This window comes from Heteronotia binoei, chromosome 21 (assembly GCF_032191835.1).
Source record: "Heteronotia binoei isolate CCM8104 ecotype False Entrance Well chromosome 21, APGP_CSIRO_Hbin_v1, whole genome shotgun sequence".
Classification (NCBI taxonomy): domain Eukaryota; kingdom Metazoa; phylum Chordata; class Lepidosauria; order Squamata; family Gekkonidae; genus Heteronotia; species Heteronotia binoei.
The window spans coordinates 176811798-176831209 of NC_083243.1; the positions used below are offsets into that span (position 1 = coordinate 176811798).

General features: G+C 42.8%; 1 protein-coding gene across 1 annotated transcript in view; it reads left to right on the forward strand.

Annotated features, from left to right (window-relative positions):
- The first annotated feature begins 291 nt into the window (after positions 1-291).
- LOC132589745 (glycine N-acyltransferase-like protein 3) overlaps positions 292-19412 on the forward strand; it is a 28575-nt gene continuing 9454 nt past the window's right edge. The window contains exons 1-3 of the mRNA XM_060262470.1: positions 292-417; positions 1935-2042; positions 19220-19346. Coding sequence (XP_060118453.1) covers positions 340-417; positions 1935-2042; positions 19220-19346 — 313 coding nt within the window. The 5' untranslated portion in view covers positions 292-339. The remainder of the gene's footprint in view (positions 418-1934; positions 2043-19219; positions 19347-19412) is intronic.

Sequence of the window (19412 nt, forward strand, 5' to 3'; positions counted from 1 at the left end):
GCTCAGACGCAGACCGAGTGGGTACATATTGCTGCTTTGATCATTCCTTATCTGTTCTTCTTATCAGGAAGATTCAGCTAGCCACAGGTGAGCCACAGGTGAAAGTGTGATCGGTGACAGTAGTCCAGAACAAAATGATCTTGACTATCACAAGCACTGATCTGGAAGGAGATTAACTATTACTTTTTTTTGGTGCATGTTGGCACAAGGATTCAAAAAGTGTTTTTTCTCATGAGGTTTTGGGGATGATGATAAATGGTCTCTCTTTTTCTCACACAGGTACTTGCCATCCATCCTGCTTCTGTTGGTTCCCGCCCACCAGCCTCCACCTCCTGAGCTATGCTGATCCTGTCCTGCTCTTCCAAGTTGCAACTGCTAGAGGGGATTTTGAAGAAGAGTCTTCCCCTGACCCTTCCGGTAAACTTAAACTGTGATCTCTTGCTATTTTAGAACTTAAGAAGTTAAAGGTAGTCCCCTGTGCAAGCACCAGTCATTTCCGACTCTGGGGTGACATTGCTTTCGTAACGTTTTCACGGCAGACTTTTTACAGGGTGGTTTGCCATTGCCTTCCCAAGTCATCTACACTCCCCCCGCCCCAGCAAGCTGGGTACTCATTTTACCAACCTTGGAAGGATGGAAGGCTGAGTCAACTTGGAGCCGGTTACCTGAACCAGCTTTTGCTGGGATCGAACGCAGGTCGTGAGCAGAGGGCTCCGACTGCAGCACTGCAGCTTTACCACTCTAGCTCTGCCCAAAAGAAATGAAGGCCCTGCTCTTGAGTTATGAAACAAGACCATAGGCTAGATTCCTGATAAATTCTCATTCATATATTTCCTATACTCCATATAATATATCGGCATTGATTGCAGCATTTATATTTTTGGCCTTGTGGCCTTAACGGGATTGATACATCCTTTCATGCTCTGCTAGAATGCAGATTTTTTAAAGATTATGAGGGATTACTCCATTAAGCCTTTATTCAACCAACCATCCCTCCGTATGCTGGAAAGCCTGGCTCTTTTGCTCAGTGATAAGGATCCTAAGATCACTCTAGGAATCACAAATTTGTTTCAGTCCTTTTAGCTCGTGTATAAAAAAATATCAGGAATAAGTGTCTTCTGATGCTCAAGATTTTTGAGTCAATGAGCTTCTAGGGGTACAAAGGAAAGGATATTCCCCCCCCCCCGCCATGTACATCAAAGAATTTTTAGTGTCAAAAACAGATACTTTAAATGTGTACATTAGAGCTGTGTGCTCATTAGAGAATTAGACTGGCTGCAGATTCCTTCTATATAGGCACTTGGGGTAAAGCTGGAATTGATGCTTTCTAATGTGTTAAGTGGCTCAATCTTCACAGGATGAGTGCTTAAGTTTGTGGTGCACCAGAAAATGTTCTTCCAAAGAACAAATCATGGGATGTGTCATTCTTTAGGAATAAGTTCCAGTTTCCATGCGTGTTGATGACTACAACCAATGAGAGACAACTTGGGGGTTCAGTATGGTGAATGAATGTAGAGTGTGGAAGTGAGCACTGAGAAAGGAATTATGGAGTGGTACATAGTACTGGATTTTGGGTTTCCTTTCAGAAATCCACCCATCATTCACCACCAAATTTGCCTACTGAGCAGAGCCAGTATTAAAAGTATTTAAAAGCTTCCACAATACCTCCAGCTGTGATTGGTAGTGCGCACTGTAAATTTGACAGCGCGGGAAGGACACTGCCATGCATTAGTGATACTACTCCTATTTGTGAATTCCTGCAAGTATCAAGTAAGAAATAAACATTTAAACACTCCAACCATGAAAGTTATGGACAAAAGCACCATCCAGTGGGTGTTGACATAGGACATCTGAGTTTGGACAGAACCACTCCACCCAGAGTCCTCCCTCAATACTGCACTTCACTATCAACTCTCACCTATGATTTTTGACAGGTCCATGGAGCAGTAATGCACATAAACCGTGGGAACCCAGCCAGCCACGAGGTGCTTGTGGATTCATGGCCAAAGTTCAAAGCTGTCCTCACTCGGCCACACAGAGAGGTAATAGTCTTCAAAGTGTCTTTGGGACACACTATATGGGATTCCAGCAAGGAATGGGAGATGGGATGGTTTTTCCTATCAAGCCAGGCTCAAGCGGAGACAGAAGACATTTTGTTAGCTATTGTTGCTAGGAGGAGAGTAAGCATTCAGAAAGGTGAATACTTTCCCAAACACTTCACCCCCAAATTAGGAAAACCTGGGATTACTTTATCACAGGTGTATTACCTCCTTATCCAGTTCAGATCAGTTACCTTCATTGGTATAAAATGCATTTCAGTCACATGAAAATTAACAAGGGTTCTATTGTAGTTAAGACGCTTAACTCAGTATAAAATACAACATCATAAAATTAGCCCTAAGTTAATTTAAGAATATCACTATGTAAATAGACAGCTGCTTGAAGAAACCTAGCCACAGTTTCAGTTTATCCTAAATGTATGTTTTTGTTCAGTATGATTCTTAGTTCCCCAGGTGTAGGAAGAAGAAACAGTTTCCTCTTCCATGCTAGTTAAGAGCCAGTTTGGTATAGTGATTAAGAGTGGTGAACCCTAATTTGGAGATCCACGCTTGATTCCAAACACCTCCACATGCAGCCAGCTGGGTGACCTGGGGTCAGTCATAGTTCTCTCAGAGCTTTTCTCTCAAGAGCAGTTCTCAGACAGATCTCTCTCAGCCCAACCTACCTCACAGGGTGTCTGTTATGGGGAGAGGAAGAGAAGGGGCGATTTCACACCACAATTGTAACCCGGGATGTCTTTTGAGTTTGACTCTTGACCATTAAACTTGCATCTATCCCTGATTATCGCTTGTCTTTTATACTATGTTTGTCCCGGTTCAAACTGCTTGCCTGCCCCGGGCTCTCAGTTTACACAGCAAGTCCCTAACCTATGTTTGATCCAATTGCTCTTTCCTTGTTATCTAGTATTGGCAGGTGGTTCTGTGACCCAGCATTTATTGACTGTCCATTCTATGAGCGCTGATTGGCCAATTAACCACCTCTGTCCTTTATAAAAACTCTATCCAAGGGCGCCATAATCTTCCTGCCCCACACGTTTACTGATCTGCAAGATCACATTCACAGTTCGCATAGAGATACATATCTCATAGTAGGTGCTAACAATGGTGGAATGTGCTCTGTCTGATGTGGCATCTGCTCTCATTGTGGAGCTGGCTTCCGGGGCAATTTGCCTGGGCAACCATATTTCAATGATAAGCTGTCCCCCACCCCTTTTGCGTTGGGTGAAAAAAAAAAGTCAGAACTACAGAGATCCTCATGAATTCATATGATTTTTACATTGAAATGAAATAAAACCACCATCATACTGTAGAATATGTCTTAGTCCATAGGCAGCACCACCAAAAGCACACCTCCACGGATTTGTGGCACCACAGCAGTGCAAAAACATGGTTCCAAAGCATGGATCCTCATGAATTCGTATGATTTTTACATTGAAATGAAATAAAACCACCATCATACTGTAGGATATGTCCCCGCTTATTTTGAAGAGCTCAGCTGAGATGGAATTCCCATACTGCTGGTATTACTATTATTTTTGTGATTTTAACTTTTTATAATGTTTTTAATTATTTCAATGTACACCACCCTGAGCCCAGTCCTACAAAAGGGCACTTTAACGATTTTCTCCAGTTCTCTTTCTCTCTCCTCCTCTTCTCCTGAAGGGAGGAAGGCATGCCTCATCCCAAGGGTTGTGCCTGCAAGCTCCCCCACTCCACAAGGGGTCCCTCAGGGGAACCATCCGTTAATTGCTGCTTGTGCCATGTCCCCCAAGTGATGAGGCACAGGTGATAGATCCCCCCATCTGGTATGAAGCAACACATGCCACTAAGTTCTACCACAGCCCAGTGCACTCAGCCCTGGCAGGCACTTCTCAGGCTGGTCACAAGAGTGGCCCTTGCAGCAGAGCAGTTCCAAGAGGGGGAAGTGCCCCTTCTGATCCCCAATTCTCCCACTTTGGAACCCTAATCAGTGGGCTCACCCACCTTCTCACCACCAGCAGTCCCAGGAGGAGGAGAAGAGATGGCAGCAACCTCTGGAGAACCAGGCTTGATTCACCCTCTCTGCTCTCCCTTCCCCCTGCTTGCCGCCTAAGCTTGCCTGCCTCCTTGCCTGCCAGCCCCAGGAGCAGGAGAAGAGGCGGTGGTAACCTCTGGTCCTCAGAAGGAAAGCCAGGTGGGTGACGCAGGCAGGATGACAGCGTACTTTGGAGGAACCACAGCACCATCTCTCCCAGGCTCCCTCCCCAGGCAAGAAGGTTCAGACTGGTGTGGCGGGTGGGGTGGAACACTCTCTTTTTCCACCCCTCCCCCCTTCTTCCACTCTCTCTCTCTCCACCTCATGCTCCTAAGTCTAGGGGTTAGCATGGGTGCCAGAGGTAGCTCTGACAGCTCCCAGAGTGGAATGACAAACCCTCAAGGTGGCAGAAGCATTCTTGAACTGGGATGCAAGGTCTGTTTCTGGTGTGTGTTTATGATGTGGGGAAGGGCATCAACATCTGGGCAGGAAAGCAGGCCAAGTTTTGTTTTGTTTCTCTTCCCCCCACACCATCGTGAGCACACACTAGTCTTGTACTTCCCCACTGCTCACCTCCTGCTCTCAGCTTTTCATAGCCAATAACAATAACAATCTAACGTACCACCCAGACCAGATGCTATGTGCCAGAAGGAGACCTTTAATTTCTGGTAACTGATCTTCAATGCCAGCAGTGTGCTCTCTTGGCATTAGGAAAGAAAGCACATTTTGAGGTTGTAAGACACCAACGTGAATTCAAAGTGCCTCCTCCCGGGCACTGTATTTTACACTCACAAAGTCATGTCTTCTGTGATGTGTGGATGAACTCTCATAAACAAAAGGGGCAGAGGGAGGTTGCTGAACTAGGTAAATGCACTTGACAAGCAACCTCTAGGCTGAAGGCTCATCCATCCATTGACCCACCCCTTCTCTCTCCTCTGCCATGTCTTAGCAAGAAGGATACCATAAACGGGCATGGTAATCCAGCCTAGGTGCCAAATGGGCACTTCCATGCCAACAGACAATGTAAAATCAAAGGGACATGTGTCCCACCCAACTGCTCACCCAGTATCACAATCAACCTGTATAACCCAACCCTTTGATGTATAGATTAGTTAGCATCAGCAAATGGGGATCCTTAGGGCTTGTGAGCCTGGTTGCCACCCACTGAAATTCAAACTGTGCTATGAGGCTGAGTTTCAGGCTTCGCCCCTCTCTTGCTCCTTCACAAGACCCAATATTTACTCCATGCATCCCCCCCAATCATTTAAGAGCTCAGTGAGTCCTTGCCCCACAGGGTGATTAGTAGTGCTTTCCCTTGAGTAATGCAACAATGATAGTGGGAATACTGTTAAAGATATAAACAAAGCTTATTAAAAAGTTGCCCAGAAAAGTTCAGAGTAAATCCATATTATTGCCTATAATTGTGTTCAACTCACTACATCCTGTTCATCAAGCTTTAGCTTGTAAATAAGCAGCCCACAAACCTATTATTAAGATTGTAATGTCTTTCAAAGCAATCAGTTAGGTCGGGGAATACGGCAGGAGGAGATCGAGTTCATGGTAATATAGGCAGTAACATGGTGCTTTTCTGGATGTGTTGTTATGCATAACTGAATGCTTATATTCCTTGTTGAGAGACTTCATTTTGGTGCAGCGTTCCACAGCAGCATGGAAGTGCCCCTTTAGCACCATGTTCATGGATATTTTCCGATAAATATCAACGTTGTGCCTCCTGCACCTTCTGCTTGCCCCATATTCCAGGCATCTGTTTTCCAGAGGTAGGCATTTACAGGTTTAAAATTTTGTATTCGTTTCAAAAGAAGAAAGGGAAAAGGGGAGTTGGAAGTAGAAAATTAAGATAGAAATAATGATACAATTTTAGTTCAGTCCATATGGTAAAACATCTTCCAAATCAAATATCATTAAATTATTGTTATACATCTTTGCAATCTAGAAAGCATTCTAATTGTAAGTTGTCGTTTAGAATATTAATATACTGTAATTAGATTATTTTCTGTATTCCACTATGTATCATATCAAGTAGAAAGGAAAAGAAAACACGTTTGCACCAACATGTCTTAAGTATCTAACCATGCATATAATTTTTCCCAATGTTTCCTTGCTTCTTCTTTAGTTTTCCCAACCAACAGCTGGGATAAGTAGTCTATTTCCACCGTCTCCAAAATTTTCTCTAAGTCCAATCTCTTTGGTATCTCCCGCAGTTTCTATTTTTGCGCCAGAAGAATTCTAGCTGCCGTGTTCATATGAACTATTAAATGTCTCATCTCTCTTGTATAGTCACTCGGATATATGTTCAATAAAAATAGTTCTGGTTTGAATTGAATCTCTCTTCAAAAATTTTTGTAAAAGTTCATGCACCATCTTCCAATAATCTTTCACCACCTCACAGGTCTACCACATATGGTAAAATGAGCCTACATGTTTCATACATTTCCAGCAATTGTTAGACATGTTAGAATACATTTTAGAAAGTTTCTGAGGGGTTACATACCATCTATAAAACATTTTATATAAATTCTCTTTAAAGGCTACTGACTTAGTTAGTTTAATATTAGATTTCCATAGCATCTCCCATTCCTCTAGCGTAATATTACGACCCATATTCTTCGCCCACTGAACCATGCAGTCTTTTACAGTCTCATCTTGCATTTTCATCTGTAGTAAATATGAATACAGTTTCAAAATCAATTTCTCTTGAGGTCCCAAAAAAGAGTTTATCAAACAAATATTGTTTTTTATTAAAGCCTATTGTCTTGTCTTTAGCATATCTGGATTCTATTTGTGCTCTCATCCACCAACTCATTCTAATACCATTATCCTCAAGTTCTTCTTTTGTTTTCAGAAAATTATCTTTTTTCAACAGTTCTATAAATCTGGTTTGGATTTAGAAGATTTGGTGGTGTAAATGCTTCCACTGGAGACACCCATCTTGCAATTTTCTGGTAAATTCTGGGTTTTAACCAAGTCCAGGTGTGATACAGAGATTTCCGAAACCAATGGTTTTTGAAATAAGAGTGTCCTTCTAGCTTTTGATACCACAAATATGTATGCCAACCTGACGTAAGATCGTGTCCTTCTAACAGTAGCTGTCTTCTGTTATTCAATAAGACCCAATCTCTCAGCCAAAGCAGAACTGAAGCTCTGTAGTACAATTGCCAATCAGGTAGACCTAAGCCTGCCCTTGTTTTAGAGTCTTGTAGCAATTTCAATTTAATTCTCGGTTTTTTCTTTTGCCAGATAACTCAGAAAACATTTTGTTCAATTCTTGAAAATGTTGTTCAAAACTCAGAAAACATTTTGTTCAATTCTTGAAAAAAATGCATTCATCAACAGCATACGGTATAGTCTGAAATAAGAACAACAGTCTTGACAAGATATTCATTTTTATCGATGCTATTCTTCCCATTAATGAAATGTTCAAATCTTGCCATTTTTCCAAATCTTTTAAAATCTCTTTTAGAAGTTTATCATAATTGTCTGCCTTTAAATTACTGCATTTGTTTGAGATATATATGCCTAAATATTTCACTTTTTTCTCATAGGAAAATCCTGATTTTTGTTGAAGTAAATTAATTGAGTCTGTTGTCATATTTTTGGCCAAAAACTTCATTTTTGCATAATTTATCTTCAGGCCTGCCCAGTGGCCAAACTGCTCAATTTTATTTGTCAGGGAGTCAATTGAGTCTAATGGTTGTTCCAAAATAAAGACCAAGTCATCTGCGAATGCTCTCAATTTATATTGTTCGCCCTTGATCACTGCCCCTTTAATATTTGGGTCTTCCCTTATTAGGATATTCAATATCTCCAGACATAAGATAAATAAGAGTGGTGATAATGGACAACCTCGTCTTGTACCTTTTTGAATAGGAATAGAGTCTGATAGTTCACCATTCACCATCACCTTTGCTGGTTGGAGAGAATATAACGATTGTCTCTCTCTCAGCTTGACTTTGCGAATGAAGATTTAAGAAAGGTGCAGTAGTCCACTTCTGCTGCAGGCTCGCTGGTGGCTGACAAGACCAATGCGGGACAGGCAGGTCTGGCCACAGTGGCTGCAGGGAAAAGTCTGGTTTGGGGTTGGTGCTGTAGCAGTGTGATTCTTCCTCAATCTCCTTTTGTCCTCAAGACCAGCTATGCGTGCGTTCTCAAAGGAAGAGACAGCCTGGTGGATGGTGTGCCTCCATGCTTTGCAATCTGAGGCTAGGTCAGACACTGGTGATTGTATAATGATTGTATTGCTCTTAAAAAAGATTCACCACATTCCATCCCCTTCAATTGCTGTATCATGAATTGCCAGCAAACATTGTCAAAGGACTTTTCTGTGTCTAGACATATTAATGCCAATTGTTTCTCTGGATGGTTCTCATAGTATTCAATTATATTGCATACTATTCTGACATTATCTTTCAAATATCTTCTAGGAAGAAATCCTGCTTGGTCTTGATGAATGATGATCGCTATAACTCTTTAAAATCGTTGTGCCAATATATAGGCAAAAATTTTGTAGTCCACATTCAGTAGAGAGATTGGTCTAAAGTTCTTTATATCTTTTAGATCTGTACCTTCTTTTGGAATTAAAGATATTGTTGCTTCTTGCCATGAATTTGGAATTTCTGCTTCCTTTTGTATCACTTCTATGAGTTGTTTAAATGGATTCAATAAACAATCTTCAAATGTTTTATAGCATTCCTCTGGGAGACCATCTGGACCCGGTGATTTAGCATTCTTTTGCTCTGCTATTGCGTCTCCTAGTTCTCTTATCGTCATTGGTTCATTTAAGATTTTCCGTTGTTCCTCTGAATATTTATTGAGATTATGTTTCACAAGATGTTTTATTAGGTGCTCCCCTTGAACTTGTTTGGTTCCATATAATTTTTTATAAAATTGTTCCACAATTTGACTTATTTTCTGACTTTGAAATTTCTCTATTATTTTTGTCCCTCAATACTGTTATTATTCTTTTAGCACCTTCCTTTCTCAGTTTATATGCCAGCCGCCTTCCCGGTTTATTAGCAAATTGAAAATAATTTTGTTTAGCATATCTTAACTTTTTCTCCACTTCTTCTACCAGCAATAAATTAAGTTGATGCTGTATTTTTTAATTCTTTCTTGGAACTCCTGTTTAGTCAGTTGGGCCTTTAGATTCTTTTCTGCTTTTTTTTTGCCTGTGTCATTAATTTTTGAAAGTTTTCAGCCTTCTCTTTCTTTTTCTTGGCGTTAATCTAATTGCAAGTCCTCTAAAATATGCTTTAGCTGTATCTTGAATCTTCTCATCTTGAGTTAGATTCTGTTTAAAAAAAGATTCCATTTCTATTTTGGTTTCTTGTAGAAAGGTTTTGTCTTTCAAAATTTGAGTATTCAAATTTCTCATCTGAAGTCCTTTAAGTTTTATGGTTATTGGATTGTGGTCTGAAATTACTCTTAGCTCAATTTCTACCCCAACTAAGTCTTTAATCAAATCTGCTGAAAGCCAGCACAGATCAATTCTTGACCATGACTGGTGACTGGCAGAATAATAGGTGAAGTCTCTTGACGTTGGGTATCTTGTTCGCCACACATCTACTAAGTCCAATTCTTCAGCTAGTCTCAAAAAACTTGTTGGTAGCTGTAAACCTTTTGTTTTAATATGTTTATGTATTTTTCTTTCAAGTTGCCTATCAAAAACTGCATTAAAGTCTCCTATTAGACCTCTGAATATTCCAAATTCATCAGCTTGAGATGCAAATCCTTGAAAAAAATCTCATGATGATCATTTGGCATGTAAACATTAACTAACAAGGGTTTTTTTTTATTTTCAAAGGTAATTTAGAATCCTCCCATGTTCTGAGGCTAATCATAATTGCCAATTGAATTTACCTTTAACATAGGTTGCCAGGCGTCTTTTCTTATTATTACAATCTGTTGCTACAAATACATTGTCGAATATTTTATTTTTCAAAAGATGTTGATCCTTTTCCAAAATATGAGTTTCTTGTAAACAAATTATATCCAATTTAGCCAAATATCTGAAAATCTTCCTCCTTCTAATAGGAGAATTAAGTCCATTTACGTTTATAGAAATTAATGACGCCATTATGAGTTTTTCTTATCATTATCTTTCCTATCTTTCTTAGTCTGAAGCCTTGTCGAGTATTTCTTTACCCCACTGGAGTCTTCCTCTTCTGAAATTTCCTCTTCTTCCTTTTTCTTCCCCTCTTTCTTCTGGGTTTTCTCCAAAAAAAATTCAGCTTTGAAAATAGAATTAATCCTGTATCTGTTACCTTCATAGATGAAAAGAAGACCTTCTGGCATTAACCAAGTATATGGTATTTTTCTTTTTCTTAGAAAGTTTGTCAAAGCTTGATATTCTCTTCTCCTCTGGCCATGGGATCGCTCTCAATATGTTAACCGTATTTGCTGCCATCACCACTGTCTTGCCTCTTGTTTGCCTCAAAATATTATCTCTAGTCTTCTTTTTTGTAAGCTTCAAATGTATTTCGCTAGGCAATTTATTCTTCCTTGTGAAACTCGAAGGCACCCTCTTCACTTGATCAATCTCTTCTTCTATTTTCTCTGGTGGCACCTGTAAGATATCTGCAAGCGATTGGCTTAACATTTTCTGCAAATCTTCAGATTTTTCCTCTGGAACATTTTGGAATCTAAGCATATAGGCTGCTCTGTCAATTTCTAATTGAAGAAATCTAGTATCAAATAACCTTTGGTCTTTTCCCAGTTTTTCCACCTTTTGGGTATTGTCTGTCATTTGGTCGTCTAAAGCTTTGAAAGCTTTGTTGGTCTCTTCTGTTTGCTTTCTGTTCTCTTGTAATTCTTGTTTGATCTCTGTCATTTGCTCTCCTATAATATCCACCTTGTCAGTCAGTTGTGCTACAGCTGATAGGAGAGCATTTTACATTTCTTTCATGTCTCCCTGCACGGTTGTGGTTGTAGTTGTGAGCCTCCCTGGCCCGGGTAAAAAACTGGGTGAAGGAGTCATAGCTCTAGCTTCTCTATTGTTTTTATTATCTCTTTTCTTTGGACTTTCTTTGAACCCAGATGCCATTTTGCTGTTCGTTTTCTCTAGAATGGTATGGTTTTAACCCAAACAGTTAGAATGTTGCACTTCTCCCAATTGTTGTGGATCAAAGTGTTCCTCTTTCTATCAACAAGAAGAAGAAGATGAAGAAGATATTGGATTTATATCCCGCCCTCCACTCCGAAGAGTCTCAGAGCGGCTCACAATCTCCTTTACCTTCCTCCCCCACAACAGACACCCTGTGAGGTGGGTGGGGCTTGAGAGGGCTCTCACAGCAGCTGCCCTTTCAAGGACAGAGTCTCAGAGCAGCCTACAATCTCCTTTCCCTTCCTCCCCCACAACAGACACCCTGTAAGGAGGGTGGGGCTGCAGAGGGCTCTCCCAGAAGCTGCCCTTTCAAGGACAACCTCTGCTGGAGCTATGGCTGACCCAAGGCCATGCCAGCAGGTGCAAGTGGAAGAGTGGGGAATCAAACCCGGTTCTCCCAGATAAGAGTCCGCACACTTAACCACTACACCAAACTGGCTCTCTCACCAGTAGTATCAATATTTTGACACTATGTTAATTTGCTTGAAAACAGTGCCTTCCAGCTATTGTCAACAGTTTTTAAAAACCCCAAATAAAGATTACAGATATAATAAACAAACCCTGTTTTGCAAAAACAGCCAGTTGCATGTATCATCTATCGCAGTATGCCACCTACTGCCAGTTAATAGTATTATATATTATGTTCTCACATCACAACAGGTAGTTCTGCCAATTCAGTTCAGCCAAGAGATCCAGCAAAGGAAGCTATAAACTGTAATCCAGGGCAGCCAAACCCAATTCAATTCAGCCAGGAAATCCAAAAAAGGAAACTATGAATTGTAATCCAGGGCAGCCCAGCCCAATTAGAAAACGTTCATCACTATGTCCACTATAAAAAAACAATTGTAATCCAATCAGGTGATCAGAAATCCTTAAAAATAAAGAGAGCCAGGTGCAAGAGAACAAGCAAAATAAAAATACCCAAAATCACATCCAAAACAGTTGTAATCCAATCAGATTTTAAAAAGCATCCGGATCTGTATAATCCATTACAAAAATAAAGCAAAAAACCAACAACAACAACCAATACATCCAGGAATATAATCTACCAAAGAAAAAGAAACAGCCAAAACTTTAAATTTAATCCGAAAGCCACTCCTTTTTGTAATCCACTAGTTACAATGCATTTCTTAGTCCATACCTTTAAGACCAGCAAAGTTTTATTCAAAAAGTATGTTCTCCATCATCATCACAGATTTTTCTCCCAAACCTTTAAACCCTTGAAACCAGCAAAGTTGTTTTCAGCTTATATCTCTTATCTTTCAGTTTGATTTTATATACCTCTCTGATTTTAAAACCAGAGAATCGCCACATTGAGAATTGATCTTCACAGATTTCACAGCCAAGTATAGTCTCTGTGGCTCTATAACTCAGTCAGACCTTGTACTTCTGCAGTAACTTCACAGCATACATTGTTTATAGAAGCAAGTAAGCTCAATTTAATATAAGCCGGTTAGCAGATTTTTATATAGAAAGTGGTGGGGATCTGCACCTTCTTCTTGGAACAGGTTCAGAGCAGTTATAAAGTACAAGATTCTAGGCGGTAAAACTTTTGGAGGCCTCCAAAGTGAGAAAAGGGAGCTGGTAATAGTTGCCGTATCTCCGTTCCAATTAAACTTTCATTCATAAAATCTCATCCCTCCAACCAGCCAGAAGTAGCGATGAGTAGAAGTATTGAAAAGAACTTACAGTCCACTGCTCTGCAACCCACACTCCATACAGACACTTCGGTTTAATGTTAAAGTTGAAAGAGAAAGAAGCCGGTGTTCAACCCTACGGCCATTTAAAATGGCGATCGGGTCAGCGAGGCTCGCCGCGACAGCGGGCTTGGGAAACAGCCACCACTGTTAATCCCACGCCACGCTGTCAAGTCGCCAGCCTTCCCGCACCCTTCCCGGGTCTGAAAGTCGAGTCCCCCAGCACGGGGGGCCCCTCAACCGCCCTATTAGAAAGCAAGTCACGGGAGCTAGCCCAGGTCGCTTTCTACATTAAGTCGCCGAAACCGGAAGTCCCCAGAGGTAGGCATTTACAAAGGAGTTGTGTTCCCCTGTGGAAACAAAAGCTGCACACCAGTGTCATAACATTTAGCCACAGGGAAAGTTGAGGAGTCAACACCAACCATCCACACATTATAGTGGCCAATAATGGCACAAAGGGTGGGGAAGTCTCTCTCTCTCTCTCTCTCTCTCTATATATATATATATATATATATATGTGTGTGTGTGTGTGTGTGCTAAAACCAAAGAGGGGCAACCATGTGTTTCTCTCTCATTTCACTCTTGAGAGTTCTGGCACCTCTTAAAAACAACCACAACCCCCCCCCCCAACCTTTCACACCTTTGATTAAGGTATGCTGCTGTGGTCTCCACCCCTCAACAGAATTAAGAGCAGCACTGCCAGTAATTATTTGGGGTGGAGGGGATGGACAAGTTCCAACCAAAGGGTACCATCACTCACTGTCCTGCAGAATACTTGTGCCTACTACGAGGGTCCAAGATGTGAAGGGGATTGGATCACATAGTCAAGGAACGGCTGGTAGTGGATGGAACCCCACAAAAAAAAATACATGAGGGGTAGTGGTTGTAGTGGTTGCATGAAGAGCAAGGCAAACAGTGGATGGCAGACAGAGAAGCAGAGGGGATTTATAGGATCTCCCAAAGTGAAAATAAAACCCAACATGCGCTTCCAAGTGGATGATTAGTAAAAGTGCAGACTGTAGGATAACAGAGTATGAAAAAAATAAAAACCCAAGGCATGCTTCTATAAAGACCAAACAGAGGTGAGAAAACTCTGGACAAACAGCATTGTGGTAACCTGAGATAACAGTGTGTCAAACCAGTATGTCTACCATGATTTAGTATAAAAGCAAAACATAATCTGAGATAACTCCAGTGGTGAACACGAGTTCAGTATAAAATTTAATTCCTGGAATGGAGATGAACCTGGGATAAAACCCCAGTGTGAATCAACCAAGGAGATTGTAAGCCTCTCCGAGACTCCCAGTGAAGGGCGGGGTATAAATCCCATCTCTTCTCTCGTCTTGTGAATGAAACAAATCCTAAAAGCCACGTGTTATGTTATGGGCATGGCATTTCAGACACATCTTTATAGCTGATAGCCATGCCTGTTCCCCGTGTAGATTAAAAAAAAAAATCCACACTATAGGGCCAGCAACAACTACAATGTTGGGTTCTGTAAACACAAACAAACTGCCAGTTTTGCATAAAAATCTAATCTATAAATGACAAACTGACCGGGGATTTATGAAAACCATATTGGTAATAACATCTCCATATGCATAGACATCACACAGAAACCTGGCATTCAGGCAGCACATTTTGTTGCCGTTGTGACCCTGAATGGAACCTACTATTATGTTAGTGGGTGGCTACCACCACCAAAGGGAGGAGGAGGAGGAGGTGGTGGTGATGAGGGGGCAGGGAAACAGAGCAAAAGCAGAGAGGAAGTGCGGCGAGGAGTGCAGCTAGTGCGGGCAGTGGCAGAAGGATCTACAGGAGGGATGACAAGTGGAGGCAGGGCCAGAGGGGAAGCAAAGTGGAAGCTAGTGGGAGGAAGGTGGCTACAGTAGGGGATGCAATTTCCCCTCAGTGCAGACAGAAGAGAAAGCAAGGCAGAGAGAGGGCAGGGTTTGGGGAGGGGAGGAGACTCAGCATGGTGGAATGCCATAGACTCCACCCTTCAAAGCAGCCATTTTCTCCGGGGAAGCTGATCTCTGCCAGCTGGTGATCAGTTGTAAAAGTGGGAGATCTCCAGGCCCCACCTGGAGGCTGGCAACTCTAAGCAAGGGGGAGAAAGGCAGCAGGGTGGGTGGCAGAAAGAAGCAATAGGAGGATGTGGGAATCTTCTGCCAGTTTCTCAGTCATTGGGCTCTTAAGCGCTACTGGACTTGAATCTAACTTGAATTCATCTATATGTGTTTTTGTTGTTGTTCAGCCGCACAGTCGAGTTCGACTCTTTGTGACCTCATGGACCAAGTCACACCAGGCCCTCCTGTCTTCCACCCTCCTCTGAAGTCCGCTCAAATTCTATATGTGTACATTTAGACAAATAGCAGAAGGAAATCAACACAGACATTTCTATAATGCTCATCTGAGTCGTTGCTTAGAGCACAGACAAATATATAAGGGCGTAACAAAAACTAGAATCCATTGTTCAATACATGCGTTAGACTGGGAGACAATATTTAAGATAACAACGTTAACATTACAGCAATCTCTTAAATCCTTTAAAACGATGCTGCTAATGCTAGTGCAGTAGCTTTCCTCCTGCAACAAGCAACAACAGCTTTAAGCAGCATAATTAAATTCAAAACTATCCCTTTGATTAGAAGAAGAAGATATTGGATTTATATCCCGCCCTCCACTCCGAAGAGTCTCAGAGCGGTTCACAATCTCCTTTCCCTTCCTCCCCCACAACAGACACCCTGTGAGGTGGGTGGGGCTAAGAGAGCTCTTACAGCAGCTGCCCTTTCAAGGACAACCTCTGCCAGGGCTATGGCTGACCCAAGGCCATTCCAGCAGGTGTAAGTGGAGGAGTGGGGAATCAAACCCGGTTCTCCCAGATAAGAGTCCACACACTTCACCACTACACCAAACTGGTTCTTCTACTATTATTTCTTCTACTCTGCTGTTTGTCCACTGTAAGGCCCTATTCACTATCCCTTCACACTGCAAAGGAATATTATTTGTATCCTTTTTTTTAAAAGGGCACATCTTTTATTTTTCCATTTCAAAATGTGTTTGTTTGTTTATGCTGGTATTTATTTGTTGAACCTTGAAATCCCTTCAGAGCCTTGCTGCACCACCTCCAGTGTTCCCTCTACGCTGAGTTATTGTGAGCCAGCTCACAGATTTTTTAACCTCCCACTCACACATTTTTGTCTTAGCTCAGGAAGGATGAGCCCAGAGCACATTAATTTATGCAGGAACTCCTAACTTTGCCAGTAGATCACAAAGCAGAATTTTTGCTCACAAGACTCTGTAGCTTAGAGGGAACATTGACCACCTCATGTAAAGAACTGAAAGGACAAGGGTAGCGCATTCACTCCAGGCTGTTTGGGAAAGGATGCCTACAGTTTTGACTTTCTGATGCCTGGGATGTGGATTCTTACCTAGTGTCCAATTTGCTTTTATCCTTTTTAGAGTTCCTGTGATTTCCTGAAATACTTGTGATTTCCAAATGTTCCTTGACTTGTTCTACAGTTTTTCGTAGGACTGATTGCAGGACACCAATGGATTTCCAATCCCTGGGCCATTTCTGTATCTGTTCACGTTCCCATAGTGAAAATGTATAATTTTCAACTGCATACAAATCCAACACCCTTTGTTTCACATCCGTTTGTGTATAGCCCCCCCACAACGGCATTATTTTTTTCTCCATGTCTGTATTTAGCAATAAGGACGTTTTGTTCATTTTGATAGATGCAGAAGTTTTTCGCAGGCTTCTCAAAAACAGTGGACCCTGCAGCCTCTGTGTGCAACTTAATCCCAAGCACTTTTCCAGTTTGCCACACTGTGGGGGTGCGTGTGTACTGACTATAGCATGTGGAGCCTCACAGCAGAGAAAACAAGGTCCCTGCAACCATTTCAGCTTGGGAAAATAGCACAGGAGGGAAGGCAAAAGCCCCCTACCCCCATAATCCAAGTCTGGCCCTAGCACATTTGACAATAGTAGTTCCCTAATAACCTGCATAACTCATGTCAAACATATCAAGAAAGGGAGGGAGAGACACATCACAGTGGTTGTTACATTATAGAGTCACCAATACATGTGCCACACATCAGATTACCAAGCAGGAATGTAGTAAGTGTAACTTTTAGATCAGGCCTAAACCCATTGCTGAAATTCATTCAGGCCTCATATCTACAACTGGCTAGCATGGAAGAGCATAGGATGATGAGATGGCAATCAAATCCGCAAAGAAGACATACTTTGCGGCTAAGATTGCGTCCGCAACTTCGCGTCCGCAACTTCGCGCCCGGCACAATTGTTTGATATAATTCGGGATCTTACTACGCTGCCCGAGGGCAGACCAAATTCTATTGAATTGGAGATAGGCTGTGAGGCTTTTGCGAACTATTTTGCGGACAATATCGTGTCACTCCGCCTCGACCTCCCCGTCAACTTTGAGACAGTTAACGCAACCGAGGCCCCGAGCATGTCTTCGGATCATACTCTGGACGGTTTCAGCCCCCTCAGCCTGGAGGAAGTTGACAGGATCCTCTTATCTGCCCGCCCAACAACTTGTAAATTGGACCCATGCCCCTCTTGGCTTATCAAATCTTGCCAGGGGGATCTCAGATATCCTGTACGGGATATCATAAACAGATCCCTGACGGAAGGGCTTTTTCCAGCACCGCTTAAAGAGGCTGTGGTCCATCCCCTCCTAAAAAAACCATCTTTAGACCCGGCCCAATTGGCACACTAAAGGCCGGTCTCAAATTTGCCTTTCCTGGGCAAACTTATTGAGAGGGCAGTGGCGAGGCAGCTACAGACTTTCCTGGAGGACGCTTCCATCCTTGACCCACTTCAGTCTGGCTTTTGCCCAGGTCACGGGACGGAGACGGTGTTGGTTGCCCTGGTGGATGACCTTCAACGGCATCTGGATCGGGGTGGCTCGGCAGTGCTGATGCTGTTGGACCTATCGGCGGCGTTCGATACGGTCGACCATCGGTTACTGACTTGCCGCCTCGCCGACGCGGGGATTCAGGGGCTGGCCCTGCAGTGGCTTTCCTCTTTCCTTGAAGGTCGGGGACAAAGGGTCGCGATTGGGGGGAACTATCCCGGAGGTACACACTTAACTGTGGAGTGCCCCAGGGAGCGGTTCTCTCCCCGATGTTATTTAACATCTATATGCAACCTCTTGCTCAGATTGCCCGAAGGTATGGGCTGGGGTGTCACCAGTATGCTGATGACACCCAGCTCTATCTACTTATGGACGACCGACCGGTCTGCGCCCCAGAAAATCTAGACCGGGCACTACAGGCCGTGGCTGAGTGGCTCAGACTGAGTGGACTGAGACTGAATCCTGCGAAGACAGAGGTCCTTTGTTTGGGCCGTCGGGGACCGGGGGGGGGGAATCCCCCTGCCAGCTTTTGACAGTGCGCCGCTGATGGCGGCGGACAGGGTCAAGAGCCTGGGGGTGCTACTAGAGCCGTCCCTAAGGATGGAGGCTCAGATAGCAACCACTGCCAAGTCCGCGTTTTTTCATCTTAGACGGGCAAGGCAGTTGGCCCCCTTCCTGGACCGCGACGACCTAGCAACAGTGATCCACGCTATGGTCACCTCGAGGTTGGATTACTGCAATGCCCTCTACATGGGGCTGCCCCTGTGCCAGACCCGGAAATTGCAGCTGGTGCAGAATGCCGCGGCCCGGCTGTTATTGGGCCTCCCAAGGTGGGGGCACATTCAGCCGGGCCTTCGGGCTTTGCACTGGCTCCCAATAACATACCGAGTCCGGTACAAGGTGCTGGTCATTACCTTTAAAGCCCTATATGGCCTGGGACTTGCCTACCTGAGGGACCGTCTCTCCCCACATGTTCCCCAGAGAGTACTGAGGTCTGGGACTCAAAACCTTTTCACCATCCCCGGGCCTAAGGAAGTCCGTCTCAAGACAACCAGAGACAGGGCCTTTTCTACAATGGCCCCTACATGGTGGAACCAGCTACCGGAAGAGGTGAGGGCCCTGCGGGATCTTACTCAGTTCCGCAGGGCCTGTAAGACAACCCTCTTCCGGTTAGCCTACGCCTGACTGGATAAATGTAGCTTATTAGATCTCTGTGAATTATACTGTATAGTTTTAATGTTAAGATTTTAAGGTTTTTAGGTTTTTTAAATGCTTTGACTTTTGAATGTAATAACTCTGCACTTTGTTTATTGTTTTATCGTTTGCTGTGAGCTGCCCTGAGCCATTTTATGGGAAGGGCGGGATATAAGTTATAGAATAAATAAATAAATAAATAAATTGTGTGTTCATCATTTTTAAATGTCATGTTATTCTTTTAGGTTGCCAAAGATGACTCCGATGTTTACACCAACACGTATGCTGCATTTTATTACGATCTTGATGCATATCGGGCACTGTTGCAGGACTCAGATGCTATCAACTGGGCCAAAACCTTCTATGTATTTGGTAACAGACAACTTCCTATAAGGACAGCTAGAGCTTTCTTATCGCATGTAATCTTTAATGTTCAAC